Source organism: Hemitrygon akajei, chromosome 1 (assembly GCF_048418815.1).
Source record: "Hemitrygon akajei chromosome 1, sHemAka1.3, whole genome shotgun sequence".
In the NCBI taxonomy this organism is placed as follows: domain Eukaryota; kingdom Metazoa; phylum Chordata; class Chondrichthyes; order Myliobatiformes; family Dasyatidae; genus Hemitrygon; species Hemitrygon akajei.
In genome coordinates this window covers 205,406,591-205,432,366 of record NC_133124.1, presented here as the reverse complement: position 1 = coordinate 205,432,366, position 25,776 = coordinate 205,406,591, and the positions used below count along the sequence as shown (strand labels likewise).

The 25,776-nt window shown below is 42.3% G+C and overlaps 1 protein-coding gene across 7 annotated transcripts in view; it reads right to left on the bottom strand.

Annotated features, from left to right (window-relative positions):
- LOC140734734 (netrin receptor UNC5D-like) overlaps positions 1–25,776 on the bottom strand; it is an 820,373-nt gene that overhangs the window by 196,243 nt on the left and 598,354 nt on the right. For 5 of the 7 annotated variants that reach the window (XM_073059143.1, XM_073059196.1, XM_073059151.1 and 2 more), the window contains 2 exons: positions 14,442–14,474; positions 804–989 (listed from right to left, as the gene is read on the bottom strand). In XM_073059143.1, coding sequence (XP_072915244.1) covers positions 804–989; positions 14,442–14,474 — 219 coding nt within the window. The remainder of the gene's footprint in view (positions 1–803; positions 990–14,441; positions 14,475–25,776) is intronic. The other 2 variants (XM_073059171.1, XM_073059181.1) reach the window with 1 other exon arrangement.

Genomic DNA, 25,776 nt, shown 5'->3' with positions numbered 1-25,776 from the left:
GGATGAAGTAAAGAGCCCGGAAGTTAATTGGTGAAAGAGACAGAAGGCAATGGAAGAAAGAAAAGAGGGGGAGGAGCCCCAGAGGGAGGCAATGGGCAGGCAAGAAAATACAGTGAGGGAGGGCAAAGGGGATGGGAAGTGGTGGAGGGTGGGGAGGTGGGGGGCATTACCGGAAGTTTGAGAAATCAATGTTCATGCCATCAGTTTGGCTGCTTCCCAAACGGAATATAAGATGTTGTTCCACCAACCTAAGTGTGGCCTCATCACGACAGTGGAGGAGGTCATGGATAGAAATATCAGAATGGGAAAGGGAAGTGAAATTAAAATGGGTGTGTTGCTTTGGATTTCCAGCATCAGCAGACTTTCTAGTCTTAATAATTGGGACGTTTACTGCACCTAGAGAGTTGGTCCTCACAGAATTAATTTTAGGTGTCTGGAGTCTAACAAAAATGTTTGAATATTCAGTGATAGCTAGGACGTGTTCCTATTGTGAAAACTGTAATTCAATAGATGTTATTGTAACTATTGAAATTGTGCTCAATCACCTGCTGTTATTTTTGTTCTTAAGAGTATCAAAACTTGATATATTTGAGTTCAGAGAGCATCTCCTGAAAAAAAAGACCTTTTATATCTCGACGTCCAGTCTCCACTTGGCTCAGTCACAGTCACAACACATCCCATGTCCATGTTAATTGACTTCCAATAACGCCGTTATGGAGCGTTGACCAAGAAGGTCATTCAGCACAAATTATTCAATCAAGCAAACCTGTAATAGTCCATTTGAAACTGTGCAGCACACTAACCCTGCCTGACTGTTTTGAAATTGAAAGACTGGAAACCACCAGTAAGGGCCGAAGAGTCGATAACATCGACACCATATTCACTCTGACTTCTCCGATACAGCGTGATGCCCACCACAAGCATAGTGACTGCGATCACTGCGGCCCCGAGCCCGGAGTATAATGCCACATCACTGTTGATCTCGATACCTGGGCAAGAAGACAAAAGAATTAGATGAAAAATTGTAGTTGTTAGCCTCTATTCTTGCTCTTTCACATCTGAGTGCTCCGGGCAGCACATGTGGCACAGCTGTCTCACAGCGCTGGAGACACAAAGTCCAAAATTCAAAGTAAGTTCAACATAGATCTATTACACTGGACAACAAAGATTTTGCTTCTGAATACTTTTGGGTGTATCTTATGGATTTTGAGCTACTGATCATGAAAATCGCCATGAAATTTCCCTATCACGCACTATTTTTTTGAAATCCCCTGTATTTTTAATTTCAATGCATAATATAAGTCAGAATCACAGATGCCAAGATTAAAGAAGGCATTTTTGTTGGTCCACGAATCAACCAGGTCATCAATGACAGGGAATTTGAAGAACCTCTATTGGGACCAGAGAAAATTGCATGGAAAGCATTCAAGATATTGTTGAAAATTTTCTTGGCGACTACAGAGTACCAAACTACGTTCTGCTGGTTGACAACATGCTTCAAAGATAGAAAACCATGAAGTGCAACATGTCACTAAGGATTCATATTATACATTCCCATTTAGAATTCTTCCCCGCAAACCTTGGCCTCTGTCAGTGATGAGCACAGTGAAAGGTTTCACTAAGACATTGCAGTCATTGAGAAATAGTATCAGGGCAACTGGAATCCATCAATGCTTGCTGATTATTGTTGGACACTTAAGCAAGAAGCTGCAGATAGTGAGTTCAAACAAAAATCATTAACGGCACATTTTTAGCTTAGTTGAACTATTGCAAAGCATCAGCACCATTATGCAACTAACACATTATATTCAATAAAAAATAATTTCTTGCTTCTCCAGATTCCTATGTGATACAAATAGTCTAAAATTATATTTGTGTTCAGCTTCAAGCGGTCTTTCATAAACAAAAAAAAATTCTGAGTAAGCAACCTAAAAAAATCTGATGTTGAGTGTTATCCAAGTACAGTGTGCACATGTTACTGCACATTGAGAGTCATTCTCATGCAGACATTTATAGCCAAAAGAATAAATAGAATTTTATAAAAACTATATATAAGCAAAGACTGACAAAAAAACCAATGTGCAAGAGAAGACAAATGGTGAAAATAAAAATAATTCTGAGAATGTGAGTTGTAAAGAGTCCTTGAAACCCCTCAAATTGATCCAGGTTCAATTCCAACCTCTGGTACTGCAAGGAGCTGGTACATTCTCCTTCTGATTGCCTGGTTTCCTCTCTTATCCCAAAGCTGCAAAGATCAATAGGTTAATTAACCTTTGAATTATTCCCTAGGTGTCAGTGTGGGAGAATCTGGGCAAGAGAATATGGGATTGCAGTGGGATTTGTGACGGTCACCACAGATTCAGTCAGCTACATTTCTCTGTGACTCGATATCTCTCTGAGATGTCTTGGGTCTTTTGAAAATGAAGGCATCAATTTTTCCCTCATATTTTTAAGCAACAAGGAAAATGCCAAGTTCTCATTCGCAGTAAGATGAACAATATCATGGGGTGGAAAGAGATACAATTTCATCCCAGCACTTACATCTCTCTGGACTGTTATGTGGAAAAAGGAAAAGGTTTGTACTCCTCCTCTCCCCTCCTCATTCCTTCACCTCGGTCCAAAGTACTGTAAGTCAACAAATGATTTTTGCAGTGTCTCCAAGGTTAACCTCTGCTCAGCAAGCTCCCAGAATTGATCTGCAACATCATAATGAGCAGATAATCTATCATAGAGTTCAATAGTCTAGTATTTGACTAGTGGACAAATATTGGCCAGGACACTGAGGCGAACTCATCTTGCAAATTGTCTCAAGTGATTGCTTACACTCCATTTGTGAGGTGTCTTGCTTTAACAGTGCTGTCACCCAGGTGTTGTCAATCTAGATTGTAGGCTTCTGGGGTAATTACCCAACTGGAGACTGACTTTGACTTTGATGTGAGAGACTCAGATTAATGACACAATCCTGATGCCGGAAACCATGTTTTTAAAATAATGCCTTTTATAAAATTTGTACTTTTTAACAAACTCGTGTTTTTTACACTCACTGGCAGAAAGCAGTATAGCAGTTAAACTAACAATTTATTACCTTTCTCATTTTCCATTCTCTAAATATTAGCACATTACCCACGTGATGTAACTGGTTCAATTACGTAGTAATTAATTCATTCCTATCTAATGAAGTTCTTTATCTTATCAAGTCAAGTCAAGTCAACTTTTATTGTCATTTCGACCATAACTGCTGGTACAGTGCTTAGTAAAAATGAGACAACGTTTTTCAGGACTATGGTTTACATGACACAGTACAAAAACTAGATTGAACTATGTAATAAAAAAAAACACAGAGAAAGCTACACTAGACTACAGACCTACACTGGACTGCATAAAGTGCACAAAAAAACAGTACCGGCATTACAATAAATAATATTAAAGAGGACAGTATATAATATAAATTATATGATATATTACTTTATTTTCCTGTTCATGTCTTCAAGGGAAAGAATCTCGAGGTACCATATGGTAACGTGTACTGTATGAGGGTCGATTTTTTCTATAAAAGCGATGGATTTTTCAGAGATGCCATCTTGGCTTCCTTTGTCTTTACACCTCTTAGCATCATTTCTCAGCTCTTTCTTTAGGTTACATAGTATTTTTTATGCTTGTTTGTACTGTAAAACAAACTGAAATCTTGGAATTAAGAAAACTTGTCATCCCTCACTCCCGGAAGGACCCTAACGATAAGAAAATGGACGGAGATCCAAACCTGTCATTTCTATTGGTGGCATCATGCAGCGTATAGGCTGCTTAAGACTTAATAGATGGGCCTTGAATGGAACAGGTTAGACGCGAAGAAGCCCAGTTACACTCTGAGACCATTTTATTAGGTACACCTGTACACCTGCTCATTAATGCAAATCAGCTAATCACGTTGTAGCAGCTCAATACTTAACAACCCACAGACATGGTCAAGTGATTCAGACCAAACATCACAAGGGGGAAAAATGTGGTCTGAGTGAATTTGACTGTGGAATGATTGTTGGTGACAGATACAGTGGTTTTAGTATCTCAGAAACTGCTAATCTCCTGGGGTTTTCACACACCATAGTCTCTACTGTTTACAGAGAACCATACAAGAAACAAAAAATAAATCCTGTGAGTGACAGTTCTGTGGGGAAAAAAAATGCCTTGTTAATGAGAGGGGACAGAGGATAATAGCCAGACTGATTCAAGCTGACAAGAAGGTGACAATAACACAAATAACACAAGGTGGTGCGCAAAAGAGCATCTCTGAACTCACAACATGTCTAACCTTGCAGTGGATGGGCGACAGCAGCAGAAGGCCACGAATGGCCACTTTATCAGGTGCAGGAGGTACCTCATAAAGTGACCACCGAGTGTAATTCAGCTCTGTATAAGATTCACCGCAAGAGAGTATTAAAGAGAGGTAGAAGCATCTCAGTATTGGTGCAATCACAGGCATTCTGGTGCCCACTACAGCTGCCTGTACTCCAGCGTGTCACTGTTGACAGTTTGATTGCAGTCACAGCAGGATTAGCAAACATTCTTTTGTAATGAATCTCCCCATAATATCTAATGATTATATCACTTAATCCACCTGAAGACAATTAACCAGTTACAGCTGTTTAAAGGAAAATAAACGCCAGCGCATCTTACAAAGCAATAAGAACAAGATTCATTAAGTTGCAACCTGCTGTGTGTAACAAAATGAGTTATTTCTGTACAAACTCATTTAGCTCACATATTTGAATTATTTCAGTCAATGCATCATTTATGATGGGGGTTATATTTATAAATACAACCAGTGCACTGCTGTTTAGGAGTATGGCTCCACATCGCTCCCAGAATGTCACCTGTTGTTTGATAAAAGTGCAGAGACCACCCTAAGCAACGGACAGTCAGCGTTGTTCAAGCTGAGAGAGAAGCAGGAAAGTCTGGCAGCAATTCATGTTCACAGCATTGTTTATTTATTTTCGTTTGCGCATTTTTCCTTCTTTTGCACATTAGTTGTTTGACAGTCTTCATTAAGTATAATTTTGATAAATTATATATAACTTTATTTTCCTGTTCATGTCTGCAAGGGAAAGAATCTCGAGGTACCATATGGTAACGTGTACTGTATGAGGGTCGATGGTTCTGCTGCTGTTTGTGCTTGGGGGGTGGGGGGCCTTGAGGTTCTGATATTATTATCATTCATTCTTTGGGGTTTCTTGGATGTTTCTGTGAAGAGTAAGAATTTCAGGTTGTAGACTGTATACATTCTCTGATATTAAATTGAACCATCTGAACCATTTGTCCTTTGATTTCTTATAACATCACAGGCTGCAGAAAAATTGATAGACACTTTTGTGATTTTTTGATACACTACTGCAAAGCACTCTCTGCTGTACAGTCTAAGAAATATATAAATTGGATTCAGCTTGTTTGAAATGCAGCAGCAAGAACCTTAACCAAAAAAAAAGAACTCTGAGCACATTTCAGTGGTTTTAGCATTATTATACTAGCTACCCATGTCCTTTAGGATCAATTTTAAAATACACTTAATTGAACTTAAGACTGAATAATCTAGCTCCTCCATATATTTTGGAGTCTTTCTCCCCTTAATCTTAGATCCACAAATACCGGTTTGCTTGGTGTTTCTAGAGCCAAGCACGTAAGAACTGGTGATGCAGCCTTTTGCTCGAACGCACCAAAAATCTGGAGTACTCCACTGACTGAGGTAGCCGGGTTAGTACTGCGGAACAATTTGAAACACTTCTTAAAAACTTACTTTTTTAATTTGGCCTATTTATAAGATTACTTAATGCCTGTTGATGTTGATTACTTTTATCTGATTTGGTATATTAGATCAAATTTTATTCTATATGCTTGTCTTTCCTTATGATTATTAATTTTGTCTCATACTTTTATGACTATATTGACTAATCCTTACAACTAATGTAAAGCACTTTGAGCCTGCATCTTAATGTACAAAAGGTGCTAAGTAGTTATTATTATTGTTGGCAATAAATTTACTTTGACTCTGGCTTTGGGTTGCTTTCTCTTGAGTGTTGAGGGTAAACTTGATTAAAGTTCTTTTTTTAAGAAAGTGAACTTTATTGTTAATAAAAATATATCTTATAATAAACTGTTCAGTGCATTTTCAGCCTTTATATTCATTGCCAATGCTTTCTGTACTGACCTCTTCCATTCGTACACATCAATAGCACTGCTGCCACTCTGGGGTGTAATACCGCTGCAATAATAATTAAGGGGCTTCCTTCCCCAACCCAGCCCCTCTCCCTTCAATAGGAGAAGAAGCCTACGCTGTGGTCCTTCACCACCGAGCCATTGTGATGGCTGCACTGAGCTTCAGCGTGTCCCTCAGCACGTACGCCCGCTGCCTGGAACGTCCCAGTTGGCAGCGTTCCTCCATGGATATCCCGATGCGCTGGCAGATCCAACAAGTTTCAGGCAGCCTTTCGCCGAGTTGATGATCAGCCAGCGGCACCTGATGTTCGTCTCCCAGTGTGTCCCTGGGAACAGCCAGTAGGTCAGAGAGTCCTTTGTCACGCAGCAGCTCTGGATGAACCATGCCATAGGCCCTTTCACCTTTCCCAACACCCTCTTTGCAAACCCACAGTCCACAAAGAGGTGAGCTGTTCTCTCTTCCCCACAAGTCATCCTACGGACAGATTGACAGAAGTTTATAGAATTACGAGAAGTCAGAATCTTCCTCCCAGGGTCTTAAACGAGAGGGCACAGCTTTAAGGTGAGGGGGGAAGATATAAAGTGGGTGATATGTTTCTGGAATAGGTTGTCAGGGCAAGCTGATATGATATTGGCATTCAAAAGGCTTTTCGATGGGCATATGAATATGCACTGGATTGAGAGAGATGGGTCATGTGCAGACAGAAGGGACTAATTTACAATGCTTGGTACAGACATTATAGCTCTTCCTGTTCTGAACTAGTTAATGTCTTGGAAGGATTATGTTCTGGGTGAACAGGGTGTAGTAGTAAGTTATAAACCAGATGGCTATATAGGGATAGGTTAAGATAGATCAGATCAGAACATCAGTACTGACTATTCATCATCATGACTACCAGACAGGTATATGGAGGAATTTAAGGTGGAGGGTTACATGGGAGGCAGGGTTTAAGGGTCAGCACAACATTGTGGGCCAAAGGGTCTGTACTGTGCTGTATTGTTCTATGTTATAACATTATGTTCTGTGTCATATGATGTGGGCAACCATGGTCTTCTTCTCTCTATCCATGAACATGATTGTTCTCAGCATTTCTTTCTACAGAAGTTGTTTGCTATTGCCTTCTTCTGGGCAGTGCCTTTACAAGACGGGTGATCCCAGCCATTATCAATACTCTTCAGAGATTGTCTACCTGGCATCAGTGGTCGCAAAACCAAGATTTGCGATATGCACCACCTGCTCATACGACCGTCCACCACCTACTCCTATGGCTTCAAATGACCTTGATTGGGAGGCTAAGCAGGTGACCTGTGGGCTAGTGGAGGGAAGGAGTGCCTTGCACCTCCTTTAGTAGTGACTTATCTCCACCCTGCCACTGCACTGACCATTAGGAATGCATTTTATAGATTTTGAGATGAAAAGGTCTGGGTTGATCCTAAGCTATGTCACTTTAATTCTTAAGCCCACTGCTATTTTGATCTGTTTGAATTCAATCTTTACCACTACTATAGCAAGGTCCAATGTACTCTTGAAGAGGAATATGTTACTTTCATCCAGGTCTTTTGTAACTTTCTGGTGTGAACGTTGAGTTTTCTAGCTTCACATAAACAACCTGCTCATCATTTCCCATTATGAATCATGTCTCTTTCTCATCTGTTTCTAAAGATGTTTTCCTAATGTCAGTAAAGAGTCAATATTGTGGGACGAGATCCTTCATCAGGATCAGAGTCTCGTCATGAAACATCGACCCCTTACTCCTTTTCATAGAAGCTTCTGAGCTCCTCCAACATTTTGGGTGAGTTCCTCTGGATTTCCAGCATCTTTAGAATCTGTAGTGATTTTGTCCCAAAGATCAGTACTCAATTCCCTTATTAACCTGAACCAATTTCCACTTAATCTCTTACCTTTCACCTAGCAGACACAGGAGCCTATAAATGCACACTCATTGCTTTAAGAACAACTTCTTCACTACCACCACCATATTTTTGAATGGCCCACGAACCCATGAACACTACCTCAACATCTTGCTTATTTTGCACTATTTATTTACTTCTTTATATGTCCTTATTGTAATTTATAGTATATTTTATGCATTGCCCTGTACTGCTACCACCAAACAAATTCCACAACATACACTCAGTGGCTGCTTTATTATGTAACACCTGTAGATAATAAAGTGGCCACTGGGTGTACGTTCATGATCTTCTGCTGCTGTAGCCCATCTCCTTCTATGTTCCATGTGTTGTGCATTCAGAGATGCTCCTCTGCACACCACTGTTGTTAAGTGCGGTTATCTGAGTTACTGTCAGTTTGCTGTCAGCTTGAAACATCCTGGCTATTTTCCTCTGACCTCTCTCATTAAGAAGACACTTTCACCTGCAGAACTTCTGCTCACTGGATGTTTATTCTTTCCTGCACCATTCCCTGTAAAATCCAGAGACTGTTGCATGAAAATCCCAGGAGATCAGCTGCGTCTGAGATACCCAAACTGCCTTGTCTGGCACCAACAGTCACTTCGATCACATTTCTTCCCCTTTCTGTTGTTTGATCTGAACAACCAACTGAACCTTTTGACTATGTCTGCACGCTTTTATGACTGAGTTGCTGCCACATAGTTGGCTGATTAGATATTTGCATTAACGAGCAGGTGTACAGGTATAGCTGATACAGTGTACGTCAATGAGAATAAACTTGATTCTGATTCACACTTTATCTTTGTCGAAAGCTGTAACCACTCCACTCATCCCCCCCGTTCTGTCGAAATGTCCCTGACCCAAGGAGATGACTGGCAGTTCAAAATTGCTTCAGAGCAGTAAGATCAAAGATTAAAGCCGTCTACATGGACCAGATAAGTTTGATCCAGAGGTTTTAAGGATCAAAGAGACAAGCAGTGGAGTTTAGGGAAGGAACTGCAGATCTTGAGGGCACGGTAGCTGAAGACACAGCTGCCGAAGATTACATAGACAGGGAGAGATAAAATCACAGGGGGAGGGTGTTGTAATGTATCCAACAGGGTCTAGTAAGTTTGATGTTAACCACAGGAACTTCAAGCAAGTAAACTTACTCCAACTTATTTATTCTAGCTATTCAAAAGTGCTGCACCTCATGATTTTTTCACCCCTGGCAAAATGCTTGCAAATTCACTTTGAAATCTCCCTGATACAATCACATATTTTTGTGATGTGGCGACCGTGTTCGGATACAAGTGCTGCAGCTGTGAACCCGCTGATGGTTTGTGTGGTTTTAGCGTGATGGTGCTCTTCTTATGTTCAGTCACAACCGCTCACTTTGTTCGCTCAGCCAAAAGGTACCGTGGATGTTTCCTTAACCAGAGTTACTGCCCGCCCTTTCATATTCTACACAGGTTGGACTATTTTGAATCCACAGGAACATAGGGACAAAAGGAGTGGGAGTAATCACAAGCTTCTCAATCCTCTCCTATTCAATATGAACCTGGCTGGTCTATGCTGGTTTCAACTTAACCTCCTGTGTCAGTTCCCCCATGACCCTCACTTCCTCAGCCTTCCAAACATTTACCTATCTCCACCTTGAATATATCCAAATGATCTGGCCTCCACCATTGCTGGGTTGGATAATCGTATCAGATCAGACGGGGGCACCGTGGTAGTGTAGTGGTTAATGCAACGCTATCGCAGGTCAGGGCTTTCTGGAGTTTAGGGTTGAATGTTGGTGCTGTTCTGTAAGGATCCTCCGTACGTCCCTCCTGTGGAATGTATGGGTTTTCCCGAGGAGTTCCGGTTTCCTCCCACAGTCCAAAGCCGTACGAGGTAGGTAATTGGCCGTTGTAAATTGTCTCGTGGTTAGGTTAGGGTTAATTGGGGTTGTGGGGTCGCTGGGGCGGTGTGGCTTGAAGACCGGAAAGGGCAAGTCCACACTGTATCGTTAAATAAAAAAACTAGAAGTAACAATTCCCTCTCCTTGTTCTAAACTCTAAAGATTATAGAACCAAATTCCCTAGCTTCTTTTAGATGTAAACCCTGGTTAAGACTTTTACTGCTAAGCTGTAGTATTTCATTTTAGCAGTTCTGTAAGAACAGTCCCTTCTGCTTTCACCCTGTCTGGGTTTGAGCTGAGTTAAGAGGCTTTGTTGCTCAGCTTAGGAATGCAGTGTCAGCCAATCAGGATGGTGGAACTGGGAGAAGGTTCTGGAGAACACTGGTGTGGGTCGAGGTCTTTGTTGGCAGGAGTTGGGAGAAGACAGGAGGGAAGGTGGCTGAGGAGGCCATCCCTGTTGCACAAGGTGCTTTGTGCAGATGAATGGCTTCAAGGAGGTAGGACCAACACGCCCGTGCGAGAGCCTGTTTACTCAAGATGGATTTCGAGTGATATTCGGAGACAGTGTGTGTCTCAAAGACAATGGGTTCTGGAAGAGCGGAGCTCCACCGTGTGCATGTGACTGTTTAAGTATAATGGGCCCTTTTTGGTTTTTTCCTTTCTGTCCTTTAATAACTGGTTGCTTAAGTTAACATTCTTAAATCTACTTCTTTATAATTGCATGCAGTGTACGATCTGTTATTTCTTGCTGACAGGCGATTGCTGGGGGCAGTAAATCACACGGCATTCACACAAACCGGGGTTTGGGTGGGTGTGACATCCCAACCTTACAGATTTGGCAGGACCAAAGTCGTATACACCCTAGACGTACAAAGCCTGATAAAGGTGGGTTTCTTGCCGCAGAGTCCAGTGGCTGTTAGCGAGGGCTAATGAGCTGCATTTCCAGAGATGCCCAGTAAAAAGGGGTTTCAAGGATAATTGAATTTCCTTTGGACTGCCTCCAAATTTACTATATCCTTTTTTTAGTTGTGGAGACCAAAATCATATTCTGAGTTATAAGTGTGGCCTCACCAGCACCCTCGACAATTGTAGCAAGATCTCCTTTTTCTTAACCTCCAACCTAAACAAAGGCCACATTTCATGCTATGTCTTGCCTCTGCACTTCCCCTAACAAAACCAGAAAGATGTTGCCTGGGGTGGAACATTTCAGAAGAAGCTGAGGTGCTGGCTCCACTTTCCTGCAATCAGAAATGTACGAAGAAAATCTGACTGAAATATTCAAAATGAGGAAGGGCATGGATAAGGGCAACGGTAAGAAATATTTCTCCTTAATAGAAGCGTTTTTAACCAGAGTTAAAAAGTTTAACTTCGGGGACACTAGATCTTAGAGGGGATATAACAAAGAGTTTTTTTCCAACCAGAGAGCAGTTGAAATCTGGAACGTGCCCTCGGCAAGAATGGTGAATGCAGCAAGTCTTGCAACATCAAAGGAGTATTTAGATGAGCCTTTGAATGCCATGGCATTAAAGCTATGGACCAAAATCCAGGCTGTGTCTGGCTTATGTCTGTTCCTGAGAGATGTCCCTATGCAATTTCTGCATAAGTCAGGAACGTTGATTTTCTGTGGCTACCCATTTTACACCGCTCTACGTGCACTTCCTGCAGTTCTTTCATATCATGAAATATTCGCCCTAGCAGCACCAATAATTATTTTGATAGATTATATACTCTGTCTTGTCATTAATGAATATCATGAAACATTTCATTCTTACTATTATTGTATTTTTCGTTTTTCTCCGCTCAAGCTGGTAAACCCTGAATTACAGGCAGAGCCAAGCACACTCATTTCTCAATTGCTAGGAACTTTAGGACTATTCTAGTGCAGTTTTGTATTGTGGCTTTCTGAAGACTTACACAGATGATATTGTGTAGCTCAAATTATTTAATGTCATTGTATAGTGCCTTTGAGATGACACCAGTACTATCGGCATAATGCATGCCCTGTTCATGTTCCATAGTCTTTCAATTTCCTCTTTTAATTCAGCATATTTCTGGTGTTTTTCACAGTGATTTCTGTAAGTCATGTGCGTTTGGAGTGGCTATATCTATTAAGTAAATTGTTCTTGCTTGTTTATACTGTATAATTGTACCTGGATGGTTATTACAGATTGTCCTACTGTTATAATGGTTTATTTTTTTTTATCTCAGCACAGGCTGGTTTACCCTGTGGTAAGGGCGTAGCCAAGCATGCTCGCTGGCAATTACTAAGAACTCCTGGACTACTCTAGTGGTGCTTAGTACTGTGGCTTTCTGAAGATTTACATACAGTAGATATTACTGTGTAGTCCTAATTGTTTAATACTATTATGCAGTGCCTTTGGGGTGACACCCAGTCACAAATATTACTATTGGGACAATGCATGCCCTGTTCATGTTCCAAAGTCTATCAATTTCCTGTTTTAATTCAGCATATTTCTGGTGTTTTTGTCACGTATTGATTTCTGTAAGTTATCTGTGTTTGGAATGGTTATATCTATTAAATAAGTTGTTCTTTCTTGTTTATCCTGTATTATATTATCCAGGTGGTTATTATGGATTGTCCTGTCTGTAATAGCTGACCGGTCATAATATAATTTACGGTATTCTGACTCTAAAACTGGATCAGGCTTGTATTTATAGTAAGGCGCAATTTCACTTCTGAGTTTGTATTTTAAAAGCAAGATTTTGATGAATGATGTTTGTTGCTCGATTGTGCCTGTGTAAGTAATCAGATTGTGTTAAACTGCTATTATTATTACTATTACTGCTATTACAATCTTGAAAAATTCTTTAAAAATCTATGAGTAAATCTGCATGCAGTTGGCTTTCCATAACCTGGGCAGTCCCTGTATTGGTCAATGACATTAGTGTAGGTATGTATTTGATGGCTGGCATTGACACAGCAGGCTGAATGGCCTTTTTCCCTGCTCTGGGACTCTATGCCTTTATGATTTACCTCACACTTCTTTCTTAATGTTACAGAAAAGCAAAAAATGTATTTAATTTCATGCTCCTCGGCATCTAAAGCAACTCTCTTATTCTCTATCCCTGCCTGCTGTGACCTCATGTCTCTATTGGGTAGCCCCACAGGGCAAAACGGTAGAAGCTATCTAAATCCTCAGCAGTCAGGAGATGGGGAAAGGTGTTGATTTTCTCAAGGCAAGAGGTGAATTTATTCAGATCCACAGTTATCTGCATAAACTAAAATTTACACAGTGATACCTCATGTCTTTGAACTGAATTATTAAGTTTGCTATTTGAACTGATATGTTAATTCTTCTGTTAAATACTAGATACATGTGACGTGAACACTTTCCATTGCTGAGTCTGTTTTCTGGATTTTAATTCCTTATCTTGCCAAGGTTTGTTGTGAGGACATTGGTCAAAGAACCTTGAATGCATGAGCAAGCAGTCCACAATGGATCCTTTCTAAGACTAGGAACAGCAGCACTTTGAGAATTTAAGCTCCTGCTGCACAATATTACACTGTCTTTGTTATTCCTCTCCATGCCTTCTGACGCATCAGGTGGCAACTTCACGGTTTCCTTAGCATTTTGTCTGTTTTTTACGAGGTCGAGTCGCTAGCTCGACATTCAACCCAGTGTGAATGGAAAGTATTCGAGGAGTCGGCAAAAGTTGAACCCAGGACCACTGGCCTCGAAGTCCAGATCTGATGCTACTACACCAATGGCCAGCTTGCAATATTACATGCCAGGTGTTTTTAAGGCAATTGTGTGTGAATATTAATTTTAATGGGTAGAAAGCTCCTTCGATATCCTTATTCCAGTTTGTAATATGCGATTTGGAAGTCAAGCTGATTGTTGCTTTTGCAGCCCATTCCCAAGGTTTTCCATACCGAAGCCAGGGCTGCTTTGCAAAAAGGAAACGACGTCAAGAAAGAGAAATGTTTTTCACTTGAAGAGAAAACCCGTTGTAATTGCTGGCTGTGATAAAATGTTTGTGAGACTTGGTTTCATCAAGCTTACGGGCAAGGTATCTACAAATTGCAAAGGCTGACGCCCGCTCCTAAGGCATGGAGGTGAATTCTCAAGCCGTTGAGGTGTGCAGAGTAGAGCGTATTAAAATATGAAAGGCATACAAAATGATCTGGTCTATGCCTCATTATAAAGTGATGGGAGATGTCCTTCTACATAGCCAGCACAACAGAGACTCTTTGTTGTCATAGCTGATTCTTAAGCTTCAGAAGAATAACTTACAATGCCCTGCTAGCTCGGAAAGAAGGCAACTGAGAGCAGAATGGCAGAAGACATTAAAATAGCTGGAGGCGATAGATAACTTTTTCCAGGTTCATTAAGCTACGAAAGCCCGCAGAAACTGCCTCCTCTGAATTTTTTTTGCCTAAGTTTTCTAAATAATTAAAATTGGAATCATTATGCATACTCACTTTGAGGTTGCACCTCCTGCACTGGTGGCTGGTCTGTTAAGAATAACAGGAAAGAAAAACAATTAGTATTAATGTAAATCTAAAGTGCAAATGCTTTTCATTCTAGTTGTGATTTACAATGCTTTTCTCTGTCATTGCTAGCGTTGGCAGATGGGGCAGGTCAAGTGTGGGCTGCTGAGACTCCCAGTAGCTCCAAACGTGAGCCAGATCAGTTGGCAGCAGGCACTTCTCCATGGAGTGTGATTGACAGCGTTCATATTTCCCCTGTGGTCTCACCCAGCAGTCAGTGAATAGAAGCTGGCAGATTCATCAAAGTCAACAGGCCAGCATGTCAGCCATGTTGTGTTTCCAAACTGGAGACTGGGTTACAAGAAAATAATGTTAACCACTCCCCCACAGCTTGTTTGCATGAGTAACTTTGACTGCTTGATCAAGGATAGATTATTCATGTACCCATTGCTAGAAATAACTTTTTAAAGTTCTTTCTCGGGATGCGAGCACCGCTGACAAGGGCAACATTTACTGCCTGCCTGAAAGTTCCCCTTGAATTTTCTGAATGACCCTATAAGACAGAGAGGCCATTCAGTCCATCAAGTCTACTCTGCCATTCACTCATGACTGATTTATTTTTCTCTCTCGATCCCATTCTCCTGCCCACTCCCCATAACCTTTGATGCCCAAACTGATCAAGAAGTTATCAGCCTTCACTCTAAATATACCCAATGACTTGGCCTCCATTGCTTTCTGTGGCAATGAATTCTACAGATTCACCACCCTCTGGCTAAAGAAATTCTGCCTCATCTCAATTCTAAAACAGTGTCCTTCTGTTCTGAGATAGCACCCTTTGGTCCTAGACTTTCCCAACTTGGGAAAAATGAGAGACCATAAGAGGTACAGGCAGCCTAAACCTTAATAGCTGTCACATTTTCTATCCTAATTATGATTTCTCTTGTATAATTTTGTACACTTTATGTTTAATTTATGTTTTTCTTGTGAATATTTTGTCTCTCGATACTATGTACCTGTAAATAAGTTTTCCATTGTTCCTGTGAATACATTTATTTATTTTGGAGAGACAGTGTGGAATAGGCTTGTCCAGCCTTTCGAGTTGCACTACCAGCAACCCTCCAATTTAACCCTACCCTAATCCCAGGATAATTTCCAGTGACCAATTGACCTACTAACCAGTACGTCTTTGGATTATGGGAGAAAATCAGAGCACCTGGAAAAGACCCACGGGGAGTAAGTACAGACTCCTTACAGAGGATGCTGGGATTGAACTCCGATGCCCTGAGCTGTAATAGCATTGCACTGACTGCTACACCATCGTGGCGCTCATGTCCTTGTCCATATGACAATAAACTTGATTTAGACCTTGATTTTGATTAGGTTGGTAGACTTCACACATTTACGAAAGCTTTAAAAATCTAGCCAGCGTTTATTACAAACACATCATTACATGGCGCTGACTGTTGGTTTTTACAAAATCTAATTTAATTAACTGTGTTTAACTTCCCAACCATTGAAGCTGGATTTGAATTCATGTTCCTGAATCCCTCCAGATTTTTAATCCATTAAATGAAGTACAGCATAGTACCCGTGAACATACAGTGAGTTTTGCTTACTGCAAGGTAGGTCCAGGCATTTTATGTTCACTTGGCCTCACTATTCTGCTGCCTTTTTGGAATCCAGACATGTCCTGTATCATATGGTCATATGTCAGCTTAGCCAATGGTGGATTAATGCTCTAAATTGTTACTAATTGCTTTACTAATTGCTAACTTCTTATAGGTTTGCTTTCCTTATGCTTGTTTATATGTTTGTATAATCAGCTGTTTGTAAATGTTCAATAGATTTTCAGTAATTTGTGCTACAGTTAGTTCTGAACTTCTGTCCTTTCTGTTTTACAGGGAATCCTTAGTTTTACAGTCAATGGGCCGAATGGTCTAATTCTACTCAGTAGACAATAGACAATAGGTGTAGGAGTAGACCATTCAGCCCTTCTAGCCAGCACCGCCATTCACTGTAATCATGGCTGATCATAGACAATCAGTACCCTGTTCCTGCCTTCTCCCCATATCCCTTGACTCCGCTATCTTTAAGAGCTCTATCTAACTCTTTCTTGAAAGCATCCAGAGAATTGGCCTCCACTGCCTTCGGAGGCAGAGCATTCCATAGATCCACAACTCTCTGGGTGGCCTACCCCTTATTCTTAAACTGTGGCCTCTGGTTCTGGACTCCCCCAGCATCGGGAACATGTTTCCTGCCTCTAGTGTGTCCAATCCCTTAATAATCTTATATGTTTCAATCAGATCCCCTCCCATCCTTCTAAATTCTAGTGTATACAAGCCCAGTCACTCCAATCTTTCAACATATAACAGTCCCGCCATCCCAGGAAATAACCTTGTGAACCTACGCTGCACTCCCTCAATAGCAAGAATGTCCTTTCTCAAATTTGGAGACCAAATCTGCACACAATACTCCAGGTGTGGTCTCACCAGGGCCCTGTACAACTGCAGAAGGACCTCTTTGCTCCTATACTCAACTTCCCTTGTTATGAAGGCCAGCACACTATTAGTTTTCTTCACTGCCTGCTGTACTTGCATGCTTACTTTCAGTGACTGATGTACAAGAACACCTAGATCTCATTGTACTTCCCTTTTTCCTAAATTGACACCATTTAGATAGTAATCTGCCTTCCTGTTCTTGCCACCAAAGTGGATAACCTCACATTTATCCGCATTAAATTGCATCTGCCATGCATCAGCCCACTCGCCCAAACTTTCCAAGTCACCCTGCATTCTCCTAACATCCTCCTATGTCTTATGGTCTTACCAGAGGTTGATTAGCTCTTGATAAGTAAGGGTGTCAAACTTTATGGGGAGGAAGCAGAAGAGTGGAGTTGAGATGGATAATAAATCAGCTTTGATGGAATGATGGAGAAGGTTTGATGGGCTGAATGGCCTTATACTGCTCCTATGTTTTATCATCTTATCCTTATCTATACTGTTTGAACCAGTTTTCAGTATAAAGACCAACCACGAGGCAAATTCTATGTGAAAGCTAGAGTGGGTTGGAGTTAGTTATCTGCTTCTGTCTTTTTTGTTATGAATATCTAAAAGAATGGCTGTAACCACAGGATCAGTGCGTCAGTCCTGACTTCCAAAGAGTTTCTGCTGAATATTATCTCCTGATCGAACACCAGCAAGGTCAGGTAGGGGCCATGCCCATATGCTAGAGATTCCTCATGGTCAATGCATGGAAAACGGGCATTTAATTTCAATGGTTTGCTTGCACTTCCCGTGAACCTTTTCTCAATCCAACACATCTATTCCTTTCTCCCTTATCCAGCCTCCCTTAAAAGTATCTTTTCTCAAATTAATTCATGGGATATGAGCATCATTGAACTCCCCCTTAACCGTGGTCTTTGTGGCCCCTTGAGAAAACTCCATCACCTCCACCACAGGTCTCGAGTCACCTGTACGGAAGACGTTTTACCGTAGCTGAAGGTTCTGAGTTGGCTAGTTGGGTTGATTGATTCTTATCATGTTATTGATAAAGTTCAAAAAAGTAAATTTATTATCAGAGTGCTTACAGGTCACCGTATACAACCCTGAGATTCATTTCCTTGTGGGCATGCTCAATAAATCTATAGAATAATAACCATAACAGAATCTACGAAAGACTGCCCAACTAGGGCGTTCAACCAGTGCGCAAAAGACAACAAACTGTCCAGGTACAAAAGGAAGAAGAGAGCATGTCGTGATAATGGATGCTACTTTCCTGAATCAACATTTCATGTAAATGTGCTCAATGGTGGGGAAGGCTTTACCTGTGATAGACTGGGCCATATCCAGTACTTCTTGTACAATTTTCCCTTCAAGGGCATTGTTGTTTCTATACCAAGCTGTGATGCAGCCAGTCAATAATCTCTCCACTACACATCTATAGAAGAATATTGAGGGTTTGTAACTGTCCCTGAACCTGGTGTTGTGAGTCCTGAGGCTCCAGTACTGCCTTCCTGATGGCAACAGTGAGAAGAGGGCATGACCTGGGTGGTGGGCGAGGAGGGCCATATCATTCACTCCAATGACACTCTGTGCCAATGATTTTGACTTTCTGGCCATTGTCTTGAAGAGCCAACTAATTATTCCAAGAGGCTTCACTCTATCCCCGAAAAATGTCCAAGCTGCCTGAGAAACTTCCAGACCTGATCAACAAGGCTTTGGGTTGTATCATGGACTCACATGGCTAGAAAAGTGCCACACCCTTAGTGTGATGAGAGGCACAACGTTGCAGCGGGTAGTGCTGCTGCAAGTGTCCTGGCTTCAATCCCGACCCTCGCTGCTACCTGGGAGAGGTTTTCTTGTTCCACTCGTGATGTGGGATTTCCTCCGAATGCTTCCGCTTCCTCCTCCCTTCTCCCAAAGATGTGCTTGTTGGTGAATTGACTGGCTGCAATAGATTATTCCAGGTGTGACTTGAGGCGGGAGAGCTTAGCGGACCTGGGGGAGGTGAGCCGAGGGGGGTATGTGAGTTTGGGGTGGGGGAGGTGAATCATAGGAGGGTGATTCGTGGGGAGGTAAGTAGGGGGATGGAGGTGTGGGTTGGGGGGAGATAGGTTAGTGGGGAAGGTGTTTCAGCTGGGAGGTAAGGGTACTCAGTTGCGAGTCAGGGGTGTTCAGGTATGGGGGAAGAGTTTTCTGGAGGAGTGGGGTGCAGACTTATTCCAGGTGTACATCAGTGGTAGGAGAATCGGGTGGTGTTGATTGGCGTGTGAGAGGAATGCTGTGTTTGCTCTGAGAGCCAGTATAGACCCAATTAGACAAACAGCCATCTGCAATATCGTAATGTGAGTATGACAAGAAACTGCAAAAGATGAAGTTGCCAGCTACCAGCAGGAAACGGCTGGCAAAACCCAGGCCAATGTTCAATTTCACAGTTACTTGACAGAGAAAAAAAAAGATGCACATCTTCATCAAAAGAGGCATCGGTGACAGAACAGACAACTCTTTTCAACTGGATAAGGAGGGTAGGAAGGGAGTAATACATAGCTTTTCTGTATATCTGTCCATAATTTAGTAAGGTGTCAGAAGAAATAAAAATAGACAGAGTTATTGCAAAAATAGGTACGCCTCACAAATAACAGCAGGGTCTTGGAGTTCTCGACAGCATCTAAATAATGATAGAGGTTGGTGGATGACAGGATATACCTTGGCACCTTATTTATCTATTTTATAAGATTTTGAAGGAGCTTTGGGGAACGATTATCCCGGCTTCAGTCTGGTATGATAGAAGTAAGGTGAAAAAAAATCTTGCAGAAAATAACTTCTAACGATAAGGCAAATTCAGATTTAGATAAATCGAAAGCGTCATGGGAGATTGAAGCATCGAGACAGCAGGCAGGCAGTGTACAATTATGTCATAAGACGGCCCCCTGCATACGAGCAATCGCACTCTCTCTCTCTCTCTGTATCTGTCTCTCTGTATCACTCTCTGTCTCTCTCCCTGTCTTTATCTCTCTCTGTCTCTCTCTCTCTCTCTCCCCCTCTCTGTCTCTCTTTGTATCTCTCCCTGTCTTTCTATCTCACTCTGTCTCTCTCTCTCTCCCTGTCTCTTTCTCTCTCTGTCTCTTTCTGTCCTTGTCTCTCTCTCTGTCCCTGTCTGTCTGTCTGTCTCTTTCTCTCTCCCTCTCATGAATGACAGTCTGCTTGTCCTCAGGTCGGGGGAGCTTGGACAAGCGACGCGGCAGATGGTAACATCAAAACGGCGAACTGTTGGTCTCTCCTCTCGCTGTTGCAGGAAGAGAGAGAGAGAGAGAGAGAGAGAGAGAGAGAGAGAGAGAGAGAGAGAGAGAGAGAGAGAGAGAGAGAGAGAGAGAGAGAGAGAGAGAGAGAGAGAGAGAGAGAGAGAGACTGCCTGAGATGTCAAAGTGTTGGGATGGACAGTAGTTTTTGATAGACTCTAGATCACGGTCTCTGGGGGCTTTGCTATGCGTGGTGGGTGGTGGGGAGGGATTGATGCTTTTCTGGAGTGTGGGGGAGGGGATTCTTTGATGTTCTAGCATTTTCTGTCAATCAGTCATTTGGGTATTTTTTTCTGTTTCATAGCTGCATGTGAAGAGTAAGGATTTCAAGTTGTATACTATATACATTCCCTGATGTTAAATCAAACCATATAATGCGGCAGAAAGAACACCTGAATCAGAAGCAGAGGAAATTTACAATGGATTTTAGCAAGAATTGGGTTGTCAAAGATTTAGTGAATTTTAGTAATGCAAAGTGAGGGAAATGGTTCATTTCATTATAACACTGAATGTGAGAAACGTTGCATGATGCCTCACAGAAACAGCTCTTCGGCCCATCTAGCCTGTGCCAAACCATTTAAACTGCCTACTCCCGTCGACCTGTACTGGGACCATAGCCCTCCATATCCCTATCGTCCATGTACCTGTCCAAACTTCTCTTAAACTTTGAAATCAAGTTTGCATGCACCACTTGTGCTGGCAGCTTGTTCCATAGTCTTTCGACCCTCTGAATAAAGAACTTTCCCCTCATGTTCCCCTTAAACTTTTCACCTTTCATCCTTAACCCATGACCTTTCGTTCTAGTCCCGCTCAACCTCAGTGGAAAAAAGCCTGCTTGCACTTACCCTATACCCTTCATAGTTCTGTATACCTCTATCAAATCTCCCCTCAATCTTTTATGTTCCAAGGAATAACACCCTAACCTGTTCAAACTTTCCTTGTATCTCAGGTCCTCCAGTCCCAGCAATATCCCTGTAAATTTTCTCTGTACTCTTGATGTTATCTCAAAAAGTTCAGGCTTAGAGTAAATTTATTTTCAAAGTATGCAAAGGTTGCCATATACTAGCTTGAGACACACACAAAATGCTGAAGGAACTCAGTGCGCCAGGCAGGATATATGTAGAAGAGTAGAGTCGACGTTTCGGGCCAAGACACCAATCCTGATGAAGGCTGACGGCCCGAAATGTCAACTGTACAGTTTTCCGTAGATGCTGCCTGGCCTGCTGAGTTCCTCCAGCATTGTGTGTGTTGCTTGGATTTCCGGCATCCGCAGATTTTCTCTTGTTTTTGATATACTACCTTGAAAATCATTTTCTTGCAGGCACTTACAAGGAAAAAGAAGAAATACAATAGAATTTTATGAAAAACTATCCACAGATAAAGTCTGATAAACAGCCAATGTTGAAAAGAAGATGAATTGCGCAAATGAAAATAATACTGAGAACGTGAGTTGTAAAGATTCCGTCATTACGTGAGTCTGTAAGTCAGAGTAGTGGTGATTGAAGTTACCAATGCTGGTTCAGGAGCCTGATACGAGGAAATCTGCAGATGCTGGAAATTCAAACAACACACACAAAATGCTGGTGGAACACAGCATTTTGTGTGTATTGTCAGGATCCTGATGGTTGAAGGGTAATAATATTCTTGAACCTGGTAGCGTAGGACCTAAGGCTCCTGTGCCTCCTGACCAACCCTAGTGGCAAGAAGAGGACATTGCATGGTGGGGGGTGGTATTTGTTGATTGATGCTGCTTTCTGGTGACAGTGCTCCATGTAAATGTACTTAATAGTGGTGAGGACTTTGCCTGTGATGTATTGGGCTGTATCCACCAACTCCTGTAACCTGGGCAATTGTCTTTCGAGGTTTCCCAAAGTTTTTGGTGACGTGCCGAATCTACACAAGCTTCTAAGAAAGGAGAGGGGCTGAAGTGCCTTCTTTGCACTTATGTTCTGATCCTAGGAGAGATCCTCTGAAACGTTAACACCAAGGAATTTAAAGCTACTGGCCCTCTCCATCTCTTGAACAGGAAGATTGAGGCGAGCTTTATAGCGTTTGGAAAAATGAGCAGTTTTTAAGATGAAATAAAATTCATAGTGGGATTCGCGGGGTAGACGCGGAGTGGTGTTTGATAGCTTGAAGAATCTAAGCCTTAGGGCAAGTGAATTGTCTATTTTTTCCTTTCCACTCCTTGTGGCACATCAGGCGTTAACCCGGCTGTTTCTTTAGCATTTGCCTGAGTTGCTAGCTCAATGCTCAACCCAGCACAAATGGGAAGTGTGCAACGAGCCAGCCGGAGCTGAACCCAGGACCATTTGCCTCGAAGTATGGTGATGATGTCAATACCGGACGGCATTACTTTTTTCCTTTGGGTCGTTGGAAACTTTTGGAATTTGCCCTAATGATCAATGATCTCAGTCGCTGAGCGAAGCGAAGGCTGAGGTCCCTAGATTTTAAATGTGAGGGGAATCAGTGGGAAGGTGAATAGGGAAAATTATCAGCTATAATCCAGTTAGATGGCAGAGCTGGCTCGAAGATCAGCCTGACTAAACCTGTCTCTATTTCTCATGGCTTCAGTGAAGAGAAATTAACCAGTGATCTATACTGTACAAAAACATAGAGAAGCAGGTTTACCTATTTACGTCAGTCCATCATATTCTGCCATTCCATACTATACGTTGTAACTATGGGGTTTTGTGCAGGTCTTGTAGCTTTAGTTTTTTAGTCTTGTTTTGTCTGGTGGATTTGGAGCTCCTTTCTGGGGAATGCGCTAAGATGGTAGCGCGATATTAATACGCAGCAGCCTCTCCGGACTCTGGATTGAGGATTGCCAAACGTTGCGTGGATTTTCTGGTGTAGTCTGTTTTGTCATGTGCTTTGTTGATATCATTCTGGGGGAACGTTGTCTCATTTTTTAACTGCATTGCATTTGTGGTTTTTAAATGACAATAAACTGAATCTGAATCTGAATACGCCCAAAGGGGATGTGTATGTAAAGAGTTTATAAGCGAGCTTGTACTTGTGCCAGTGAGTGCAGTAAGGCTGAAGCAGACCTCCTTGTATTGGATCAAGGCTTCGTCCTGTCCAGCCGGTGGTAACTGGTGCGTCTCCCACTCCTCAGAAATAGAAAGGAAGCAGCTCATTTTACCACAAAGGATGGAACTGGTAGGTGAGGTAATCGCAGCCTCACACTCAGCTATGAGCAGTGTAGGGGTAGTGACAGAGCAAATCCACCTTGGATTTGGAAGAACAGAAGGCTCCATTAACCCTTACACTTAGGAGGCCACTTGGCCCATTGCTTCGATGCTGGCTCTCAGGGGAGCAATCCTATTAATCCCATTTCCTCAATCTTATTACTAAGTACTTCTGAATTCTCTCTGAGTTCTCCCTTATGTCCTTCAGTTTCCCTTTTTTCTCTTACATTAGGGGCAACTTAGAACAGCCGTTTAATGTACCAGCACATCTTGGAGACGAGGGAGGAAACAGAAATAATTAGGGGAAGCCTGCATGGTCACAGGAAGAAGATGCAAAATCCAAAACTCCACACTGACAGTGCCGGGAATCAGGATCAAATCCAGGCTGCTGGAGCGCCAACGGCTCTGTCATCCTAGCTGAAGATCATGGATTATGTGTGTCCTGGCTGCACCTTCTGTGATGAGAGCCCTTGACAAGGATGGTTAGGACCCAAATGCTGGAGTACCTGAGGCAAGAATCGAGACATGGTATAAAGCTGGAATGAGGAACAAGCACAAACAAAATGCTGGATGATATCTCTGGTTGGGCTTACGATTGAGCACCAAGACTCCATTCAGGTGCTCTTTAAGTATTCAATTCCTGGCATCAAAACGAGATTGCCAATTAGCGGGATGGTCCTGAACCCTTAAAAGGGCTGCACCAGCTAATCGTACTCTGTAGAGCTGGAGCGTTAAACCCGGAAGCTGGTGAAGTTGGGTGCATCTCGTTCCAGAAGGAGTGGCAGAGGATACCCAAATCGGAACTCAAACAGTGGTATCTCATTTGCTGAACGCTGTCAGGTGTTGTGAGCGACCTCTGCCCACATCAAATGGTCGCACCACTCATCAGGCTTTTCTGAGGCCAGGCATCTTAGGGTTCATTCCAAATCGTGATTGATCCGCTCTTTCTGGCTGTTGGACTGCGGGTGAAACCCAGAGGAAAATCTTACAGAACGCCCTCCAGAAACTTGATGCAAATTGTGGACCACAATCTGTTGCAATGCCCACTGGGAATCCATGGATCCTGAAGACCTGGAACACTACAATTTTGGCCATCTCAGCCACAGATGGTACCTTACAGGCAGAGGGTGGAGAAGCCCTTGAGGTTGCACATGTGCTTCTTTGTTCCAGGTGCACTTCTTGCATGCCTGCATTTTTTGCCGAACCTCTTTCATTATTCTAAGCCACCAATACCTTCTCTTGATGAACTTGAGAGTCGTGGCGGTCCCTGTGTGAGTGGTCATTCTTGATGAATGTCCCCACTGCAGTACCTGGGACCGAACTGAACTTGGGACGTCCAGATAAATGGACTCATGCATATCTTGGTCAGAGCTGTCAGTGGAACCGCCGCCAAGCTGAGGTTCCTGATGAACTTCCGGTAAAAGTTGGCAAATCCAGGGAATCATTGGACCTGTTTCACATTGGATGGTGGTGGCTAATCTCTGACTGCCTGGATCTTGGTGGGGTCCATCTTGAGATTGCCAGTAGAAATGATAAAACCTGGAAGTGAAATGGTGGCCATGTGAACTTTAGACTTCTGCAACTTGATGTAAAGTCCATGGTTTGGAAGCCTCTTTAAAATGTCCTTGACATGAGTGACATGCTTCTCCTTGGACTTTGAAGAGATTAGAATACTATCCAAGTAGACAAAGGTGTAGATATGGAGAGTATCCTGGAGCACGTCATCTATAAAGGCCTGAAAAAATTGCTGAGTGTTTGTAAAACTGAAAGGCATAACCAGTTTCTCATAGTGCCCCGTTGGTTTTCCACTCATCACCCTTGTTTAAGCGGACCAGAGTGTATGAACTCTGCAGGGCTAGTTTCATGAGTACTCTTGCCCCTTGGAGAACCTCAAAAGCCGTATTCATGAGTGGAATAGGTAACAATTCTTGGCCATTATGCGTTTTAACCCTCTATAATCAATGCATGGTTGCAGGGTCCTATCTTTCTTTCACATGAAGAAGAAGCCCGTGCCAGCATTTGAGGTGGAGGACCAAATTAAACCTACGGCAAAAAACTCCTTGATATATTCTTCCATAGCAACACTCTGGGCCTGAGTGTGTGTATTGTCGATCTCATGGAGGACAAGTACTAGGCAGGTCTATAGCACAGTCGTAAGGTCGGTGTGGTGAAAGAGTTGAGGCCTTTTCCTTGCTAAAGACCTCTTCCAAGTCCTTGTTAACAGAAGGAACTGCGATTGGTCTGGGTGTTGCAAGTTCCTCAGAACATTCTTTCAAGGATGACACCTGAGGTTTCTGAGGTGGCAGAGGTGATTTGATAGACTTTGAAGTCTCCTCCC